The sequence below is a fragment of the Bufo bufo genome, chromosome 5, assembly GCF_905171765.1.
Source record: "Bufo bufo chromosome 5, aBufBuf1.1, whole genome shotgun sequence".
NCBI lineage: Eukaryota > Metazoa > Chordata > Amphibia > Anura > Bufonidae > Bufo > Bufo bufo.
In genome coordinates, this window is record NC_053393.1 from 271611869 (window position 1) to 271633260 (window position 21392).

Below are 21392 nucleotides of genomic sequence, written 5' to 3' on the forward strand. Positions count from 1 at the left end.
TTACCTAAGCAGACCCCTGTCCTAAGTGGCCACAGTTCAGGTCTCTGAAATAACTCCTCCTGTCTCCCGAAAGTTCTTAAGACCTTACAGAACCAGATGGGGAAGGAGGAAAGGGACTGGGGATGGAAAAGGGGGGACTACAAATAAGAAGGGAAAAACTTTGCCTTCCCAGGTCCCTCTACTCCACGATGGCACAGGCAACCCATGGAGTGATGCACCAGACCAAAAACTGCTCTGTGTGATTAGTACGTAGCATATAGTACGCCCCAGGGTTCAGCACTGTAACAGTCAGACATACTCAAGGATAAATGGTTTGTGCCCAGAACAACGTGGGCAAGGTGGTTAAGGTACCCAAGAAACACGTCTTGCTTTTGTATCTGTTTCAACGTTTGCAGACTACCTTCAACTACACAAGGTGGGGCATGTATGAGTATGTATTGATATGTGATGACTTGTTTTCAGGATGGCCAAAACCGTACCCAAAGAAGTAAAGAAGATTATGGCCGAAGTTGTGTGCAGGTATGGGGTACTTTAGATCATTGAAAGTGACACAGGTGTTCACTTCACCTGTGAAGTGAACAGGAGATGATGAAGGTTTTGGGTGTAGGACAGGCCTTACATGCTTCGTACCATCCACAAAGCAGCAGTAGAGTAGGGAAAAGGAACTGAATGGGACACTAAGTTAAAAGATTCAAAAAGCCTTAATAGAGTGCCTGCTGGTAGCCCTCTTTTAGTAAGGTATACGCCTAACCCGTGAGACAGGCCTTTGTCCCTATAAGGTCCTTTTTGGGTCAGCCCCTAGGATAGGATTTTATTTCCCACAGCAGCTTCAGATGCAACATGGTTGTCTGGCAGATTATGTGATCAGCTTTGTACAAGCATTTGACTAAAGTACATTTTCAAGTTTAGCTCACTTACAGGTTTTGATAAAGTACCAGGAACCCTCCCAATTGTGTCTGGAGATTGGTGGTAGAAAAAGACACATTAGGAAAGTCCTAAAACCCTGGTTTGATGGTCCATTCCGAGTGTTGTTGACCACATGCACAGTGAAGCTCAAAGAAAAGCATAATTGGATTGATTTCAAGGAAGTGTTGAGACTGGTTTTCCCTTGTGTGACTGTTGATCATGACTCAAAAGAATATGGGAAAATTGTATGAAAACATCGATCCAGAAAATCAGGAGCATTGATGACCTCCAGTCCCCCCATATAATGTCAACGCCAGTTAGGGAAAGATCATCTGACTTCCCCGTGCTCAAATCCAGTGTCACGGGAGGTTGTTCGCTAGGAATGGCTTGTCGTGGAAGCTGGTGAAGAGGAGGCAGATTTTAATTAGTGTCAGTACATAGTCAGGCCTGCTCCACTTCACTCACTGAAACCATTGCACCAGGAGAGAGATAGTTTGTGGACTCTCACTGCAACCCTTGGTATCCATTGGCGGCGGTGATGCTGTGGAGTGGGCCTACTGTGTAACCTACACTCCCTGAAGTGTATGGTAGCCGTCATGGCGCCTAACAGGTAGAATTTAGCGTAGGAACCCGTCTAATAGAGATTGCCTTGACGTTCGGCAGACGGGCTCAGATTATTTTGTACAAAACGATTTGCCAAGTATCTCTCACTTATAGTGTAAGCACTTGTAATTTTTATGCAATTTTGTACTTTATATTGCAGTGAATTGTCGCATTGCATGTTCTCGTCTTTTCAGGAGGTGGAGCATTGGGACAGATGTTTAGGTTTAGGGAGAGAATGAAATTCAAGCGGGGACTGTTAAAGATGTGTGAATTTTATTCTATATTATTTTTGTATATCTAGGACTGTAATGAGTTAACTTTTTCTTCTCCAAGTGCCCACCCACCCCCCTCTTTGTTTCAAGACTGGAGAAGAGAGGGGGGGGGGGGGGGGCAAAGAGCTGTGCTGTGGGAAGTGTCTGATTTCTTATCCTTGTACAGGTGTCCCAAGGGAGGCATATATAGAGTGTGGTGGAATGCGTAAGCCAATCATATGGCTTGATGATATGTATATATTATTCACTGCCTATTGAGAAGCACCTCTTTGAAGTGTCACATATGACGTATGCAGTATTATTGTTAGAATAGAAGCCATTACAAAATGGCGATGGTAGCCAGATGTTTACATTAGTTCACATTCCAAAGTAGGGCCCAGTGCGCAGATGCCAGGGTGTTATCTCCTCTCTCTTATCTCTTCTTCCTTTTTGACCAATGAAACAATATTTAAGCCTCAGTAAGGACTGCCCTCTTCTGAAGATGTATATACGCTTACCCCATGTAATAAAAGTTACAGATTGCATTCACCATCTATGTGTCAGCGTCTAGTCTCTCAGCCACGCGTGGATATTAACCCCTAAGGGGGGGGGGGGGGTTTAATTGATTTGGAGCACCAGAGTGCATCTCAAATGCTCTGATTTAGGGAGTCTTCATCACAATCATCTGCCATATTGGGCTATCTAATACAGCCTTAAAAAAAATACTGTTTTACCCAAATGTTGTTTGGGTATTGTGGATGTAGGATGGATGGGAAGCGGGGAATGGGTGCTTCTGAGGCCTTTTTTTTAAGGCTACAATTGATAGGGGCAGGGGGGCCATAGGGGATGTGTTGACAGGCTGCAGGAAGGAGAAACTTCATATGTCCCTAGGGAAAGGGTAACATGGACATGTTAAAACTCCACCAACCATCAATCAGAGAGCATACTTGCTCTATGTCACATATGTGGACTCTTATTTTCACAAAAAAGGATAAAAAATAAATTAAAGTCCAGAGAACCCCTTTAATTCTAAGTCTACATAAAAAAAAAAAAAAGTAACAGGAGGGTTTTACCCATTTAAGAGAAAAGAGAACTTTAGGATTTCATTGGCAAACATTTGTGAAGTCTGATCAGTAGACAGACCTGGAAGTTTAATATGGGACAAAAAAAAGATGAGATTTCTTTCACAGATGGTTGATAAAACTAATAATTTAGAGATTATACAACTCATAAAAGCTGTCAAATTAGTGATTTTGTGATGGCAAAACATTTTATTACCTAGGTTATCAATATAGGAATAATTTTTTCTTCTTCTTAGGCTACTTTCACACTACCGTTCAGAGCGGGTCCGTCTGATGTCTGCTCAGACGGATCAGCTCCTATAATGCAGACGTTTGGATCCGTTCAGAACGGATCTGTCTGCATTACAGTTTAAAAAAATTTCTAAGTGTGAAAGTAGCCTGAACGGATCCGTCCAGACTGTACATTGAAAGTCAATGGGGGACGGATCCGTATGAAGATTGAGCCATATTGTGTCATCTTCAAACGGATCCGTCCCCATTGACTTACATTGTAAGTCTGGACGGATCCGCTTGCCTCCGCACGGCCAGGCGGACACCCGAACGCTGCAAGCAGCGTTCAGGTGTTCGCTTGCTGAGCGGAGGCTGAACGCTGCCAGACTGATGCATTCTGAGCGGATCCGCGTCCACTCAGAATGCATTAGGGCAGTACGGATGCATTCGGGGCCGCTTTTGAGCCCCTTCAACGGAGCTCACAAGCGGACACCCGAACGCAGGTGTGAAAGTAACCTTAGTCTTAGGCTATATTCAAGTCTGTATGTATTTTGTGGTCCATAATATACGCATACCGTCCATGTAACATAGTAACATAGTACACTGCTCAAAAAAATAAAGGGAACACAAAAATAACATACTAGATCTGAATTAATTAAATATTCTTCTGAAATACTTTGTTCGTTACATAGTTGAATGTGCTGACAACAAAATAACACAAAAATAAAAAAATGGAAATCAAATTTTTCAACCCATGGAGGTCTGGATTTGGAGTCACACTCAAAATTAAAGTCGAAAAACACACTACAGGCTGATCCAACTTTGATGTAATGTCCTTAAAACAAGTCAAAATGAGGCTCAGCCTGTGCATGCTCCTGATGAGGTGGCGGACAGTCTCCTGAGGGATCTCCTCCCAGACGTGGACTAAAGCATCTGCCAACTCCTGGACAGTCTGTGGTGCAACGTGACGTTGGTGGATAGAGTGAGACATGATGTCCCAGATGTGCTCAATTGGATTCAGGACTGGGGAACGGGCGGGCCAGTCCATAGCATCAATGCCTTCGTCTTGCAGGAACTGCTGACACACTCCAGCCACATGAGGTCTAGCATTGTCTTGCATTAGGAGGAACCCAGGGCCAACCGCACCAGCATATGGTCTCACAAGGGGTCTGAGGATCTCATCTCGGTACCTAATGGCAGTCAGGCTACCTCTGGCGAGCACATGGAGGGCTGTGCGGCCCTCCAAAGAAATGCCACCCCACACCATTACTGACCCAATGCCAAACCGGTCATGCTGGAGGATGTTGCAGGCAGCAGAACGTTCTGCACGGCGTCTCCAGACTCTGTCACGTCTGTCACATGTGCTCAGTGTGAACCTGCTTTCATCTGTGAAGAGCACAGGGCGCCAGCGGCGAATTTGCCAATCTTGGTGTTCTCTGGCAAATGCCAAACGTCCTGCACGGTGTTGGGCTGTAAGCACAACCCCCACCTGTGGACGTCGGGCCCTCATATCACCCTCATGGAGTCTGTTTCTGACCGTTTGAGCAGACACATGCACATTTGTGGCCTGCTGGAGGTCATTTTGCAGGGCTCTGACAGTGCTCCTCCTGTTCCTCCTTGCACCAAGGCGGAGGTAGCAGTCCTGCTGCTGGGTTGTTGCCCTCCTACAGCCTCCTCCACGTCTCCTGATGTACTGGCCTGTCTCCTGGTAGCGCCTCCATGCTCTAGAAACTACGCTGACAGACACAGCAAACCTTCTTGCCACAGCTCGCATTGATGTGCCATCCTGGATAAGCTGCACTAACCGAGCCACTTGTGTGGGTTGTAGACTCCGTCTCATGCTACCACTAGAGTGAAAGCACCGCCAGCATTCAAAAGTGACCAAAACATCAGCCAGGAAGCATAGGAACTGAGAAGTGGTCTGTGGTCACCACCTGGGAACCACTCCTTTATTGGGGGTGTCTTACTAATTACCTATAATTTCCACCTGTTGTCTATCCAATTTGCACAACAGCATGTGAAATTGATTGTCACTCAGTGTTGCTTCCTAAGTGGACAGTTTGATTTCACAGAAGTGTGATTGACTTGGAGTTACATTGTGTTGTTTAAGTGTTCCCTTTATTTTTTTGAGCAGTGTACATAAGGCCGAAAAAAGACATTTGTCCATCCAGTTCGGCCTGTCATCCTGCAAGTTGATCCAGAGGAAGGCAAAAAAAAAACTGTGAGGTAGAAGCCATGTGATGTCCATATTTTTTTACTTCAATGGGTCTGTGTTTCGCATTTGCGGCCAAGAATAAGACATATGGATGAGGACAGCACATGGATGATATCCATATGACTGTTCAGCAAATTATAAAACATTTCCTATCCGCAAATGCTGACCATGGACCCATTGATGGTATCCATATTTTGCGGAGCCGCGTTATGCGGACTGAAAAATACATATGGACTTGTGAATTTAGCCTTAAGCTGTTGGGCCAGAAGCCTAGATAAATGCACAGAAATGTATCTTCATACATTGTAGGAATGGTTAAACTGGGCTGCCAGAATAGATGGTAACTCAAAGAAAATATCTAAATTCTGAAGTTCCAGCAGATTTCTGAGATTCCTTGTTCTGGGAATCTAACTGGTAGATACGTTTACTGAAAGTCAATTGCCATGCCTCTTTCTATTGCCAATAGAAGAATATTTAATAGAGAGAGGTTTCTTAAGAAAACATAATGTGCATATTACAAATGTATCTGATACAGAATGAGAATTTAGGACAAAAAAAAGGACTTGAATTTGTCTTGGAGTGTCTATAAATTCCACATGTGACATAATTAAGTACAAGGGTAATATTTATACTTATCGGCCATATTTGTGTTAACAGTAGAATAGTCTGGCCAAGTAATTGTTTTCATTTTAATGTTTTGAACAAGATGCTGACCAGATCTTGCATCCAACAAAATGTCAATTCTATGAAGTATGAAGACTGGGAGGTTGGAATAAAACATATAGAGGGACATTTATGAAATTTGGTAAGCTAGTTTTCTGACATGAAAATGTTGCAAATGCTGGTGTATGTGATTTCGTGCACAACATTTTGGCCTCCTGCACCACCCCTATGCCACTTTCAAAAGTGCTGAGATTGAGGCCAAGTTTGCAGATTAGAGCAAAATTTAAAGTATAACTGTCGTATTTTTTATTTTTTTTGTATTGGATTGTGGTGATTATCATCACCTTGGTGGCCCTATTTCAACTTTTCACTGTGCATTCAATTACCCCTTAATTACACATTTTTGTTCCCTGTACTGGCTATTTTTACCTGTGCTTAAAGTAGGGTTGCTAGGCATGGTCTGTTCAGATAGACGGAGGATGCAGAAGCAGGCTGCGTGCAAGGTCAGATTACTGACAGTCAGGGACTGTAAGTAAATGATTAAAGCCAGGTCCTCCCCAGCAGCTGATAACAGTGTCTGGGCTGTGTGCACTTCTCCCTGTCCCTGCACTTGTCAGACGCTCCCTCACTCAGCAGAGCTGAACCAGCACACAACAGGGGAGGGAGATCTGCCATCTGCTCAGTGTATAAATGAAAACAACATGTGGTAAGAGGACCCTTTTGTGCTGCAGGAGATTAACCCTTTAGGTGGGGAGGGCTCTGGTTACTGACACTTTTGGGGGGCTATTGTTACTGGCTAGTGAGGGCAGGTGGGATTAGCCTCAGGGTGAGGGCAGTGGCGGCCATCTTAACTGAATAGTGAAATTGCAGTTTTATGCAGACTGGTTGCTAAGGGCTGAATCTTATTAAATATGGGGTAAGACAGTCTAATAGTAACTGATTCTGGAATATCATGTTATTAGTAACTACATACCGGTATATGAAAATTGAAATTAGGGTCTAAATGTTACAGTTATCCTTTATGTCTCATTTATCTTTTAAGACATTCACAAAAGTTGCAAAAATGTCACCCCACGTCAGGCAAGCCTCAGGCATACTTTAAAATGCAATATATAGGCATAAATCACATCACGCTTATCCCAAATTCATTATTATTGTACACCATTTCATAAATTAGGCTCAATGGCACAAACCAAAGACAGACTTAAAAATGACACAAAAAACACCACAAATGATAAATTCTTCCATAGTCCCACCTCACTGCTCTCAGATTAATAAGGAGGCAAGGGAAGGGGGCGAGAGGTCAGTTGAGAAATGTCAAATTTAACAGGGTCTGGTTAAGTTAATGTCTGTAGCATATTCATCTTCACAAAAACAAACTAAATGTACATGTTTCGAAAAGTGTTTTCTATGGGATTCTAACACTCTGTCTGGGATTCCGTCTACTGCTCATCAGGAAGCCATGACAGGCCCGGGAACTTTGCCAAGACCCCAGGCTGTCATGGCAACTGATTGAAGTCCTGTGGTTTTTAGCAGACAAAGTTAATATACTATACTTACTAATATATTGTGATTGTCCATGTTGCCTCCCTTGCTAGCATGATCAATTTTTCACATTATTCACGACTTATAATGTAATGAAAACTGAATCAAGCCAGCAAAGGAGGCAATATGTAATTTGCCAAAGTGAGACAACCCCTTTAATAGATTTTGCATTCTGCAGTCTGTATTACAGTTCCACATGATAGTAACACAAGATCCTGAAAGGTAAATCTGTCTGGCTATGGCACTATTTGGGAGTGTGCAGAGGGATTTATTTAAGTAGACTTAGGGGGTCATTTACTATACTGAAATATGCCTAAATTAGGCGCATTTCAGGTACAGATGGCAGTGCCACTATTAGTTGTGCAGCCATCTGCGACTGTCTTACATTTAGAACTGGCGTTGGATGCGCCAAAGTTTTGGAGAGGCCTGCCGCCAGCACAGGCCTTTATTAAGACCGGCATCTAAAACACCAGTCTTAATAATTGTGCCTCTTAGTTTTTAACTGTTTCTATTACAGCTCCACATTATCTGTTACCCACCTTTCCAGGGACTCTAAATAGTAAATAGGTCTAGCTTTACTACAGTATGGAGGACAAGTCTGAAGTATCAAACCTGCAAATATTCATAGAGCAACCCATCAGCGTTATTTATTTGCCTTTCTCTACTCCTATGGAATATGAGGTGGACATTTTTGGGGGTCATTGGTGGAGGGGGAAGGACATGAGACCGGAAGGTTCCATTTAAGCTTTTCTATACTGTATTCTAGCTCAGAAATTATGTAGTTGGCACTTTTATATTTGATTTTTGCATTTCTGAGGGCCTTTGTAGGTGGGGTAAACGGTCGTCTCATTTGCAGAGTGACAGGTGAGAGATCTGGATATGTATATGGTCAAATGATGCAAGTAGAGTTCCTATCCACTGAGCCTCTGACAGCAGCCTGGAATTTTATATTGTTGCAACATGTAAAGTCCTCTAGGTTTACTACTTTGTCAAAAGGCTGCTAACATTCCTCTTCAAATGTATACTGGGCATCAGAGAATTCACCTGCTTTTGTTTCTATATGGGAAGAATGGGCCCTTAAGCCATGGATATTGGAGTTATGATGTCAGCTTGTTCAGCAATGTCCTGCTCTTCTGCAGAAAACGCAGCATATTCCCCATATTCTTAGTCTTGAGACGTTTATTTACATTAGGGTGTGAAGCTTAAAGCCTCTTTGCGTATTTGGATGCGTTCAGTGAAACTCGCACCATTTTGCAAGCAAGTTCAGTCAGTTTTGTCTGCAACTGCATTCAGTGTTGCAGTTTTTTCTGCGCAGGTGAAATTAGTTTTGATGCGTTTTTCATGTGTGTGAAAAAAAAAAAAAACAGAAGCTTTACAAACAGCATCTCCTAGCACCCATCAGTGAAAATCCAGATGCAATGAGTTTTTCACTAAATCTATGGGGTCAGGACTGTGTGAAACACGCAGAATATAGAACATGCTGCGATCCTCATGCAACACAGAAATGATGCGTGAAAAAAATGCTCATGTACACAGACCCATTGAAATTAATGGGTCAGGATTCAGTGTGGGTACTATAGGTTTACTTCACGCATTGCACCCGTGCAGAAAACTCGCTCGTGTGAAAGGGGCCTAACAGTTATCAGTGGAGACTGACTGAGGGAGAACATATGTCCGTTTTTATTTGCAGGTCTTTTCCTGATGGGGAAGTTTAGCAGAGATGCTGCTGCAGCAGGGTTTCCCTCTCCTTTAGATTAATATCCACTGGTGTAAGGAGACACAGGGGGGCTCTTTGGGAGGAAAACTCGTTCCCAGGATGATATGGAGCTGGAAGAACTTAAAGGGGTTTCCAACACTTTTATATCTGATAAGTCGGGGTCTTACACCCGGGACCCTCGCCCCATGAGCTGTTTGAGCAGGAAGTGGCACTCTCAGTAGCACCATGGCCTTCTCTAGCTTTTCCTAGGCAGTATACACATACATATACACACACACACACACACACCTTTACCTTGGAGTGCTGCCTGCTTTTTGGATTATATATATATAGATACAGTACAGACCAAAAGTTTGGACACACCTTCTCATTCGAAGAGTTTTCTTTATTTTCATGACTATGAAATTTGTAGATTCCCACTGAAGGCATCAAAACTATGAATTAACACATGTGGATATACATAACAAACAAGTGTGAAACAACTGAAAATATGTCATATTCTAGGTTCTTCAAAGTAGCCACCTTTTGCTTTGATTACTGCTTTGCACACTCTTGGCATTCTCTTGATTAGCTTCAAGAGGTAGTCCCCTGAAATGGTTTACAGTTCACAGGTGTGCCCTGTCAGGTTTAATAAGTGGGATTTCTTGCCTTATAAATGGGGTTGGGACCATCAGTTGCATTGAGGAGAAGTCAGGTGGATACACAGCTGATAGTCCTACTGAATAGACTGTTAGAATTTGTTTTATGGCAAGAAAAAAGCAGTAAAGAAAAACGAGTGGCTATCATTACTTTAAGAAATGAAGGTCAGTCAGCCGAAAAATTGGGAAAACTTTGAAAGTAAGGGCTATTTGACCATGAAGGAGAGTGATGGGGTGCTGCGCCAGATGATCTGGCCTCCACAGTCACCGGACCTGAACCCAATCGAGATGGTTTGGGGTGAGCTGGACCGCAGAGTGAAGGCAAAAGGGCCAACAAGTGCTAAGCATCTCTGGGAACTCCTTCAAGACTGTTGGAAGACCATTTCAGGGGACTACCTCTTGAAGCTCATCAAGAGAATGCCAAGAGTGTGCAAAGCAGTAATCAAAGCAAAAGGTGGCTACTTTGAAGAACCTAGAATATGACATTTTCAGTTGTTTCACACTTGTTTGTTATGTATATAATTCCACATGTGTTAATTCACAGTTTTGATGCCTTCATAGTCATGAAAATAAAGAAAACTCTTTGAATGAGAAGGTGTGTCCAAACTTTTGGCCTGTACTGTATATACAAACATCGCGTCCACATGGGTGTATAATCTTTTTCCTATTTTCATCTAAAGCGCGGTTGTTTTGCTATATATATATATATATATATATATATATATATATATATATATACGTGCGTGTGTGTGTGTGTGTGTATATATATATATATATGGAAAAAAAGGTTTGGCAGCACTCCCTTCTGGTTCTTTACGAGGTGCAGGGTGCCCGCGGTGATCCCTCGATTCAGGACGGTAGGTAAATAATTAAAATCCGCAGCACTCCTTAAAAATAAATGTGCTCTTTATTCACACATATCAAAGTGACAACGTTTCGGTTCTCTCACAGAACCTTTCTCAAGTCAGGTGAAACAAAGTGCAATAGTGCCAGTATAAATACATGATAAGGTTACTATCAATTAAATAATTAACCAATACAAAAACATACACTCCCCTTTATGGGGATGTTACAAATGTACAGATTACCACCACATATCAGAGTGAATAAGGACTACACAAAATTCAGTCATATATGCCATGTCATAATAGCTGTGAGATTACAAACATTCCATAATCATAGTGCGTATGATAAAGTGCATAGTGCTATTAAAATCAAACATACAACTGTACCTAGAAGTTGAGGAGTGAACGAGGAGGATGGGCGTCTTAGTCCACGGAGACACACGCTGGTTCTGCGCGTTTATGTCTCACTACTGCGCATGTGTACACATTTTGTGCAGTCCTTATTCACTCTGATATGTGGTGGTAATCTGTAAATTTGTAACATCCCCATAAAGGGGAGTGTATGTTTTTGTATTGGTTAATTATTTAATTGATAGTAACCTTATCATGTATTTATACTGGCACTATTGCACTTTATGTTTCACCTGACTTGAGAAAGGTTCTGTGAGAGAACCGAAACGTTGTCACTTTGATATGTGTGAATAAAGACACATTTATTTTAAGGAGTGCTGAGGATTTTCATTATTTATATATATATATATATATATATATATATATATACACATACATACACACACATATTTATTTATACACAAAATATAACACAAGTGTTTAATATATTTATATACATTGCAGTCCGCAATGCATGGGCACTGACCGTATGTGTATATATATGTGTAGTATCTATATGTATGTGTGTGTGTGTATGTATTTTATGTCTAAGGGGTTCATTCACACATCCGTGTGTGTTTTGCGGATCCACGGATCCGCAAAACACGGAAAGCGGCAATGTGCGTTCCGCATTTTGCGGACCGCACATTGCAGGCTAAGAGAATAGGACATGCTCTATTTTTTTCAGGATCGGAATTGCGGACCCGGAAGTGCGGGTCCGCAATTCCGGATCGGGGCCGCAAGTCGTGCGGCCCCATAGAAATGTATGGGTCCGCAATTCAGTTCCGCAAAATGCGGAATGGAATTGCGGATGTGTGAATGGAGCCTAAGTATGTGTACATATAAATATATATATATATATATATATGAATATACATACACATGTATATATACATATTTATATACATATATTTACACGTGTGTGTGTGTGTGTGTATACATTGCAATGCATGGGCGCCGACAGTGTGTCAACTGTCTGCAGACATGAACCCATTCAATTAAATGGGGTCTGCAATCTGATTCCGACAGTACTTTTTCGCAGTGCGGAGGCACAGACAGAAAAAACCATGGATGCCGTCCATAGGTTTCCGATCTGTGCTTCCATTCCAGACCACACCGTATATTGCAGACCCCCTGTTCGCTGGCCACAATACAGGCACAGGCAGGCTATGGTCATGTGCATGAGGCCTAAAGCCATACCTCCTTTCCAGTATCCGGCAGGACAGTCCCGGATTTCAGTGGCGGTCCTGGTACGGGGGAGGTATGTCGAAAATGGATCAGTTTTGCCCTAATGCATTCTGAATGGAAAAGGATCCACTCAGAATGCATCGGTTGGCCTCCGATCAGTCACTATTCCGCTTTGGAGGCGGACACCAAAACGCTGTCTGCCTGATGAAACTGAGCCAAACGTGCCCAAGGCTACTTTCACACTTGTGTTTTTGCGGATCCGTCATGGATCTGCAAAAACGGTTCTGTTACCATAATATAACCGCATGCATCCGTCATAAACGGATCCATTTGTATTAGGTCTTCTATAACCATAACGGATCCATCTTGAACACCATTGAAAGTGAATGGGGGACGGATCCATTTTCTATTGTGCCAGAGAAAACTGATCCGTCTCCATTGACTTACATTGTGTGCCAGGACGGATCCGTTTTCTCTGGCACAATAGAAAATGGATCTGTCCCCCATTCACTTTCAATGGTGTTCAAGATGGATCTGTTATGGTTATAGAAGACCTAATACAAATGGATCCGTTTATGACGGATGCATGCGGTTATATTATGGTAACAGAACCGTTTTTGCAGATCCAGGACGGATCCGCAAAAACGCAAGTGTGAAAGTAGCCTTGGGCACGTAGTGTCCCTCTTCCTTCTATTCTAAAGTTAGGTATGATAAAGCACTGATGAAATGACACCTAATGTGCTGTTGTCACTATGGTATCACAAGTAGGCAGAGATGTCATGTGACTGCTCCCCTGGAGACGCTTTGCTGTGATGCATGCTGGGATTTTTACTTTTACTTTGCAGCTGCTCCGCCCACACTAGCCTCTCATTAATGGGAGCATGCTATGCCGAATGCAGTAGAAAAATGATATATATACAGTATATCTATCATGATACAAATTCCTCTTGGCTTAGTTATTGTCTGGGGCACTTTATTGTTTTATATACTTATGGATGTGCCAACCCCTTTAAGGGCCAGCAATTGAATACATGTACCGAGCTTAGATATGCACCGGGCTTCATCTATACTGTATATATGTATTGAGCAGAGATATATACCGGGCTCTGAGGCTACATCTCTTTATTTGTCCTGAGCCATGAATCAAATATATGTACCCAGCTTAATTATATACCGGGCTTCATCTATATATAAGTATTGAGGCAAAATATACAAACCGGATTCCCAAAAAGTTGGGACACTAACAAATTGTGAATATAAACTGAATGCAATGAGTGGAGATGCAAATGTCCAATATTTTATTGTAATAGAACGTAGATGACAGATCAAACGTTTAATCCGAGTAAATGTATCATTTTAAAGGAAAAATATGTTGCTTCAAAATTTCACGGTGTCAAGAAATCCCCAAAAAGTTGGGACAAGTAGCAATAAGAGGCTGGAAAAAGTAAATTTGAGCATAGCGAAGAGCTGGAAGACCAATTAACACTAATTAGGTCAATTGGCAACATGATTGGGGTATAAAAAGAGCTTCTCAGAGTGGCAGTGTCTCTCAGAAGCCAAGATGGGTAAGAGGATCACCAATTCCCACAATGTTGCGCAGAAAGATTGTGGAGCAATAATCAGAAAGGTGTTTACCCAGCGAAAAATTGCAAAGAGACTTTGCATCTATCATCATCAACTGTGCATAACATCATCCGAAGATTTAGAGAATCTGGAACAATCTCTGTGCGTAAGGGTCAAGGCCGTAAAACCATACTGGATGCCCGTAATCTCCGGGCCCTTAAACGACACTGCACCACAAACAGGAATGCTACTGTAAAGGAAATCACAGAATGGGCTCAGGAATACTTCCAGAAACCATTGTCAGTGAACACAATCCACCGTGCCATCCGCCGTTGCCAGCTGAAACTCTACAGTGCAAAGAAGAAGCCATTTCTAAGCAAGATCCACAAGCTCAGGCGTTTTCACTGGGCCAGGGATCATTTAAAATGGAGTGTGGCAAAATGGAAGACTGTTCTGTGGTCAGACGAGTCACGATTCAAAGTTCTTTTTGGAAATCTGGGACGCCATGTCATCCGGACCAAAGAGGACAAGGACAACCCAAGTTGTTATCAACGCTCAGTTCAGAACCTGCATCTCTGAGGTATGGGGTTGCATGAGTGCGTGTGGCATGGGCAGCTTGCATGTCTGGAAAGGCACCATCAATGCAGAAAAATATATTCAGGTTCTAGAACAACATATGCTCCCATCCAGACCTCATCTCTTTCAGGGAAGACCCTGCATTTTTCAACAAGATAATGCCAGACCACATTCTGCATCAATCACAACATCATGGCTGCGTAGGAGAAGGATCCGGGTACTGAAATGGCCAGTCTGCAGTCCAGATCTTTCACCTATAGTGAACATTTGGCGCATCATAAAGAGGAAGGTGCAACAAAGAAGGCCTAAGACGATTGAACAGTTAGAGGCCTGTATTAGACAAGAATGGGAGAGCATTCCTATTTCTAAACTTGAGAAACTGGTCTCCTCGGTCCCCAGACGTCTGTTGAGTGTTGTAAGAAGAAGGGGAGATGCCACACAGTGGTGAAAATGGCCTTGTCCCAACTTTTTGGGGATTTGTTGACACCATGAAATTCTGATTCAACATATTTTTCCCTTAAAATGGTACATTTTCTCAGTTTAAACTTTTGTTCCGTGATTTATGTTCTATTCTGAATAAAATATTAGAAGTTGGCACCTCCACATCATTGCATTCAGTTTTTATTCACGATTTGTATAGTGTCCCAACTTTTTTAGAATCCGGTTTGTATATACCGGGCTTTCAGGCTACACCTTTTTATTTGTCTTGAGCTATGAATCAAATATACCAGTATGTACCCTGCTTAATTATATACCGGGCTTAATTGATTGAGGCTTTCTTGACCATACCTCAGGTAATCTGGCACTGTATACATCTATACCTGAGGGTTTCTCCATTTGTCTTGCACCATCTATCATTTCTATGTGTATAGTTTTGAGTATTGATGTCAAACTATCAATAGATTGTCTCACGGATGCGTATTAACTGCCTATGGATTAACATCTACACGGTCTACTGGGTTATTACACATTTTTCTATCAGATTGGGAACTGTTACAATCAATGTTTGTTGAGTTTTAGTCCTGATCACGTGTATTGATTGGTGTGCGTGCAAATAGATGGTTCGGATATTTAATGTATTACCAACCAGATTTAACTGTATCGTTAGCTTTTTATGGTTTGTTAGTGTGTATTATTTTTTTGGACCAATTTGTTTAGTACTTTCACTTTTTGCCCCATTTTTTCCCCTGATGAACCAGTTACTGGGGAAACGCGTTTAGGGTATTGCGAGGGTGAGATAGGGCAAGGCACGGGACCACAGGCCACCCACCATCAGGGTGTTCCTGTGGTTGAGGCATTAGTTAGGGACATATTAGGGATTTTTTTCCCCCCCTAGCGCACATTACCCGCCCTCCCCTCTATCATGATCAATGTTTGTTACACTTTGGAGGTATATGAAGTGATTTCATATTAATGTGGTGATTAAAATTTAAGTTTTAATTCCTAGCTTTCTGTGACTCCTTTGATATATAGCAGGAATTTTCTACATGAGTATCTAATTAGTATTGAACATTCAAGTTAGTTTTTTTGCCAGATTCTACCAATCTCTACCTCATTAATATAACTGTCATCCTGATTCAATGTTATCTTTAATAGGCCCCTATGAAAAAAAATAATATTATTTTATTAACGATTTTAAAGAGGCATCCTTGGGGCACATATGTAGATATTTTATCCATCACCTACATAATATTCCTTTCATACTTAATGGAGGTATCTCTATAGTATATCATACATGCAGTTTTATTATCCCACTCAATATTCAAGCCCGCAGGCTGCAATGTACTCATGTTGTATAACCATTCCACTTCCCTTTTATTTATCTGTTTCACTGGATCCCCTCCTCTCCATTTTTTATGCACAACTTCTACACCCATAAATTTCAGACCTGCTGGATTTTTTTTATGCATTTGTTTAAAATGTGCAGGAACACAGTTTCTAAACCTTTTTTGATGTTTCTAATGTGTTCACTTATCTTTACTTTTAATTTTCTTATTGTTCTGTCCACATATTGGAGTTTACACGGGAACTCCAGAACATAAATAACTCCTATGAGAGAATATTATGTAGGTGATGGATAAAATATTTACATATGTCCCCTAAGGATAACACTATACTAATCGTTAATAAAATAATAAAAACATTTTTCATAGGGGCCTATTAAACATAACATTGAATCAGGATGACAATTATATTAATGAGGTAGGGATTGGCAAAATCTGGCGCTTGCCTTGGTATTGCCATTCTGGGCATGTATGCCTTTGTGAGTGGCATCTGTGCTCTCCCGGAGTACATCTGAAGAGAGGTAGGATCTATTAGAGGATATACGGTACACAGTGGAGGGTGCGCACGGGTATCTGTTTCTTCCTTTGGTTCAAGCTAGTCTTATGAATGACTGTATGTGCGGAAGGAATGAGATACATACCGTGATGTATCCCTCCTATTTTTCGTATACCAACTTCTGTAGTGAACATCGGACCGATTATTAGATGGAATACGGCGCTCCTCCGAGTGAAAGTTTAAATCTCGAGAGGATATAAATGCGTCTTAATATGCCATAGAAGGATATAAATTAGTTTTGTTGTAAGATGCCTAAACCTTAGTGTGTAAAGGAGATCCTGTATAAGATCCAAAAGGACAGACAGAGTAAACAAGCGTGCATTTCAATAACTGTTTTAGAGAATGAGCATTGTAAAGTTTTATATTTTTTTATATTTTTAGTTTTAAATATTCGCCGCTATTAATAAAATATAAGAGATTGTGGTTTAAAAAATATACAGAAATTGTTAAAATGCCAATAAGGTATCGATAACCAATCCTCGATCAACTGGGGGTTGGGAAGTAGATGCGAACATGTGATCAGTGTGATGGAGTAATAAATGCCACCCTAATGAAAGCAAAAAAGGTGATGCCCCAGACGAAGCAGGTAGCAAAACCTGCGTCGGGAAGGAATACTACTTTTTTTTTTTTATGTGCGATGTCAAAAAAACAGATTTTGTAAGTAGAATAAAATACTGAGAATCCTTTTACTTGCGGGTCTGCAAAAAACTTGTGGGAAAACTGCAGGTGCTGTCCAACCCTCCCGTGGACCCTGATGCAGCCATCATTAGTACAAAGGAAGAAACCTGTTTTCATCACTGAACACTACCGTTTGCCATTCGTACCTCCAATTGGCTCTCTGGTGGCACCAGTTCAGGCACTTAGATGAGAAATCTTTGACGAATAAGAAAGTGGAGTGCATGAATGAAATCCTGTCTCAAGTAGACTACTTTTTATGGTCCACATGGTCACTACAGGGGCTGCTGCAGAACTAATTCCTAATGTTGTCCTTGGAGATGGAGCAGCTATTCTTATATGGTAATCTTAGCATGCATCTGTATCTGTCTTGACCATAAAGAACCCTCTCTACATGTTGTGAGTGCCCTCCTCTGGCCATTGTTGACACTATTGATGTGCTACTCAACTCTAAGATTTGATGGGGGGGACCATCCAGCTTCTCGAAATCCCACTATTCGGACCTTTTCAATGTCCATTAATTGCATAAATGGTGCACCATAAAAGAGGAAAAACCGTGCAATCAGACAAAAGCAACAACAGTGATGTCAGACAAAAAAAAAAGTCTGAAGCATCTGTAGGGATGTAAGGTAAGAATCCTCGAACTTCGACCACTACACGCAACACCCTCCAGTACTGCCATAATGTAAAATAGACTTTTTATCTTGAAGGGGTTGTGCCATCTCATACATTAGGGGAACATCGCTAAGATATGTCCGAATGTCTGAGGTGGAACTGGTACCTATCTGTAAAATGGAGCCTGCAAACAGAAGGCGAGTGGACCATGCATGTGTGACCGCCCCCTATTCATTTCTATGGGATTGCCGAAAATAGCCAAGTGAGGTCACTGCTCCATGCACTTCTATGAGGCTGACCATTTTCGGCAGTTCCATAGAATTGAATGGAGTGCGACAACGCATGCACGGTCTGCTGTCCTTCTGTTTGCGGGCTCTGTTTTAGAGACGTCTGGGACCATACCCATCAGACATTGGGGGCATATCCTACCGATAAATATCATACATTGGGGGCATAACTCCTTTTAGGCATTCTTGTTCATTTTTCGGGAGTGTAGTAATGCAGAGTTATATTATAGTCCCAGTGTATTCAGGCTGTGCAGTGAATATGAAGGCAGAAACGAATCCAATGACAAACCTCTTCCTCTGCCCTCTTCCCCTGCATTCATACCAGTGTGTCATATAGCTCAATAGTACAACAGAGTCTGAGAGTTAATGAAGTGTGCAAAGGTTCTGCCTGTCCCCCACATTATCAGTAGCACCAAGACCTCAGTATACAAAAGTTCTAACCAGCCAGCCATCACTTACAGTACTCGTCAGACTCCCCTCCTCCACTGTGCACCTCCCACCATAAAGGTTTATATCACTAACCTTCTGTTGCTGTGTCTGAAGCATCTTGTATATGTTTGCGTGGCCGATCCTAAAACACCAGCGGTATCACAAACATTCTGGGGATACATTCCCAAAGGTAAAGACTGCAGAAAATCATAATTATGTGCGCACGGTGGCCATTTTGTTAAATGGCATCTATCAGCAGATTTGCACCTATTAAACTGGCTGACCTGTTACAAGTGCACTTGGCAGCTGAAGGTATCTGTGTTGGTTTCATGTTCATCTGTGCCCACAATACTGAGAAAATTTTTGTTTTTAAATATGTGCAAATGAGCCTCTAGGAGCAACGGGGACGTTGTCATTACACCTAGAGGTTCTGCTTTCTCTGCCACTGCTGCCCCCACTGAACTTTGATTGACAGGGTTAGGCGATAGATAGATAGATAGATAGATAGATAGATAGATAGATAGATAGATAGATAGATAGATAGATAGAGGGAAAAGATTGAGTAAAACTTGTACACATTTAAATCTCTGCCATTTCTGACTTCATTGTTCATATGGAAGATGTTATGAGTGATAACAGCATTCTATGTGTAGGTACGTATACAAAGAATGCTGTTGGTCACTGATAACATCTCTCCCATCAAGAAAGAAAAAATAGCAAATATTTATATGTATAAATTACAAGTTTTACTTAATCTTTCATTAAGGTAGCTAGTATGTACTACACCACAGAGGTTAAAAAGAGTGTCACCTACTTTTAGCATTCTAGACCGTTCATATCGCGTTATTGTACATTTACCCCTTATTTAAACAATATCTTTATTGTATATGTTAAACGTAGAGAAGCTGTAAAAAACAAGTTTGCAGTGATATAATTAGGTTTCGTAAGTGCCCTGCCCCTCGGCAATGTGACGGCCTAACCACTCCCATTGCAGTCCCCTGGCCCGCCCTGCAGGGCAGGCCATAGGACTGAAGAGGGAGTGGTTAGGCCGTCACATTGGCGTGGGGCCTGGGCACTTGCTGCCATAAAGCAACCCCTGAGCACTTGCGAGACCTAACTAACATATCGTTATAAACTAGTTTTTACAGCTTCTCTACCTGGGACAAATACAATAAAGATACTGTTTTAATGAGGGGGAACTGCGCAATAAAGCGATATGAGCGGTTTAGAACGCTAAAAGTAGGTGACAGACTCCCTTTAAGGCTGCTTCTTTGGATGGGCTTTATGGCACCCACCAAGTAATGCCACACAAAGTAACCTTCATTGTTTGCAGTGTGGAGCCCTTTGATTTCGACCAGCAGGTGAGTGTTGTAGTAAGGCTTATATAATTGCTTACCTTATCACTGTCTAATGTATTTTGTGATGTTCTGGATGCAATTGATATTGTATCAGGTTGACTGCCATCTCCTTGACTGTCAAAGTCTTCAGGATCTCTGCAATTCAGAAAATATTGGTATGTAACAGTCTGCTCAAAGATCTAGGAGCAGCCAAAAAACATTAATGAAACAATATGTTTTGAGTACATATCCCATCCTATTTAATAAAATCGCCCCAAGTGATTATATGCATATTGCTTTTGGTGACCTGACAAATATCCTGTTGAAACTTCTTTTCAGTAGACTATCCATATTGCAGAGACAAATGTCCTTCTAGATTTGTGGTATTCTCAAAGAAAAGGGTCAATTTTAATTATTGATCATTATGCGTGTGGTCATCTCCAGACCTTAGGTATAGTGTCTATAATATGAAATTCAAATTTTAGCTATTGTATTTTAAAAGCAGTGGAAACTAGTGGAAATGTGGCACTCTGTAACATACACAAAAGATTATTACTAGCCAGATAATAAAGGATGCTGGGTTTGGTCAGAAAATCAAACAGAAAGCTGATGAGAACAGAAAGGTATGCCTGTAAACATCTTGCCAGGATGCAGTGAAGTTGAGAAAATAGAAGGAAAGAGCTGACATGAAAAACGGGGCAAAAATATCCATGTTTCGAGTACTCTGGGCAGTAAAAAACAAGTTCACGAAGAAAACAGAGAAACTATTTAAAGAGGACCTTTCATCGGTCCAAACATTGTAAGATAAACAGCCAGATGGTTATGGTCAACTTAAAGAGGACCTTTCATCGTAAGATAACTATTGGGCTGTGTAGAGCGGCGCCCCAGGATCATACTGCACTTACTATTATTCCGGGGCGCCGCTCCGTTCTCCTGCTATGTCCCCCGATATTTTTGCTTATTTGGTTATACTGGGAGGACCCTGCCCTTTTTCTTCTGGGCATCTCTTTCTCCCAAGCTGTGAGCTCTGCGCTGCGATTGGCCAGCGCTACAGCCTGGGAGAAGGAGACGCCCAGGAGAAAAAGGGCAGGCTCCTCCCAGTTTAACCAACTCAGCGAAAATACCGGGGGACATAGCAGGAGAACGGAGCGGCGCCCCCGGAATAATAGTAAGTGCAGAAAGATCCTGGGGCACCGCTCTACACAGCCCGATAGTTATCTTACGATGAAAGGTCCTCTTTAAGTTGACCATAAACACTAGTTTAATATTCAAAATGTATAATTTAAACCAATACCAGGCAAATATTAATAACAAACA

At 41.7% G+C, this 21392-nt stretch overlaps 1 protein-coding gene across 1 annotated transcript in view; it reads right to left on the reverse strand.

The window, feature by feature from the left end:
- The window catches only part of TRIO (trio Rho guanine nucleotide exchange factor), a 796191-nt gene that overhangs the window by 268124 nt on the left and 506675 nt on the right, over positions 1-21392 (reverse strand). The window contains 1 exon segment of the mRNA XM_040431356.1: positions 20135-20231. Within this exon segment, the coding sequence (XP_040287290.1) occupies positions 20135-20231 (97 nt within the window).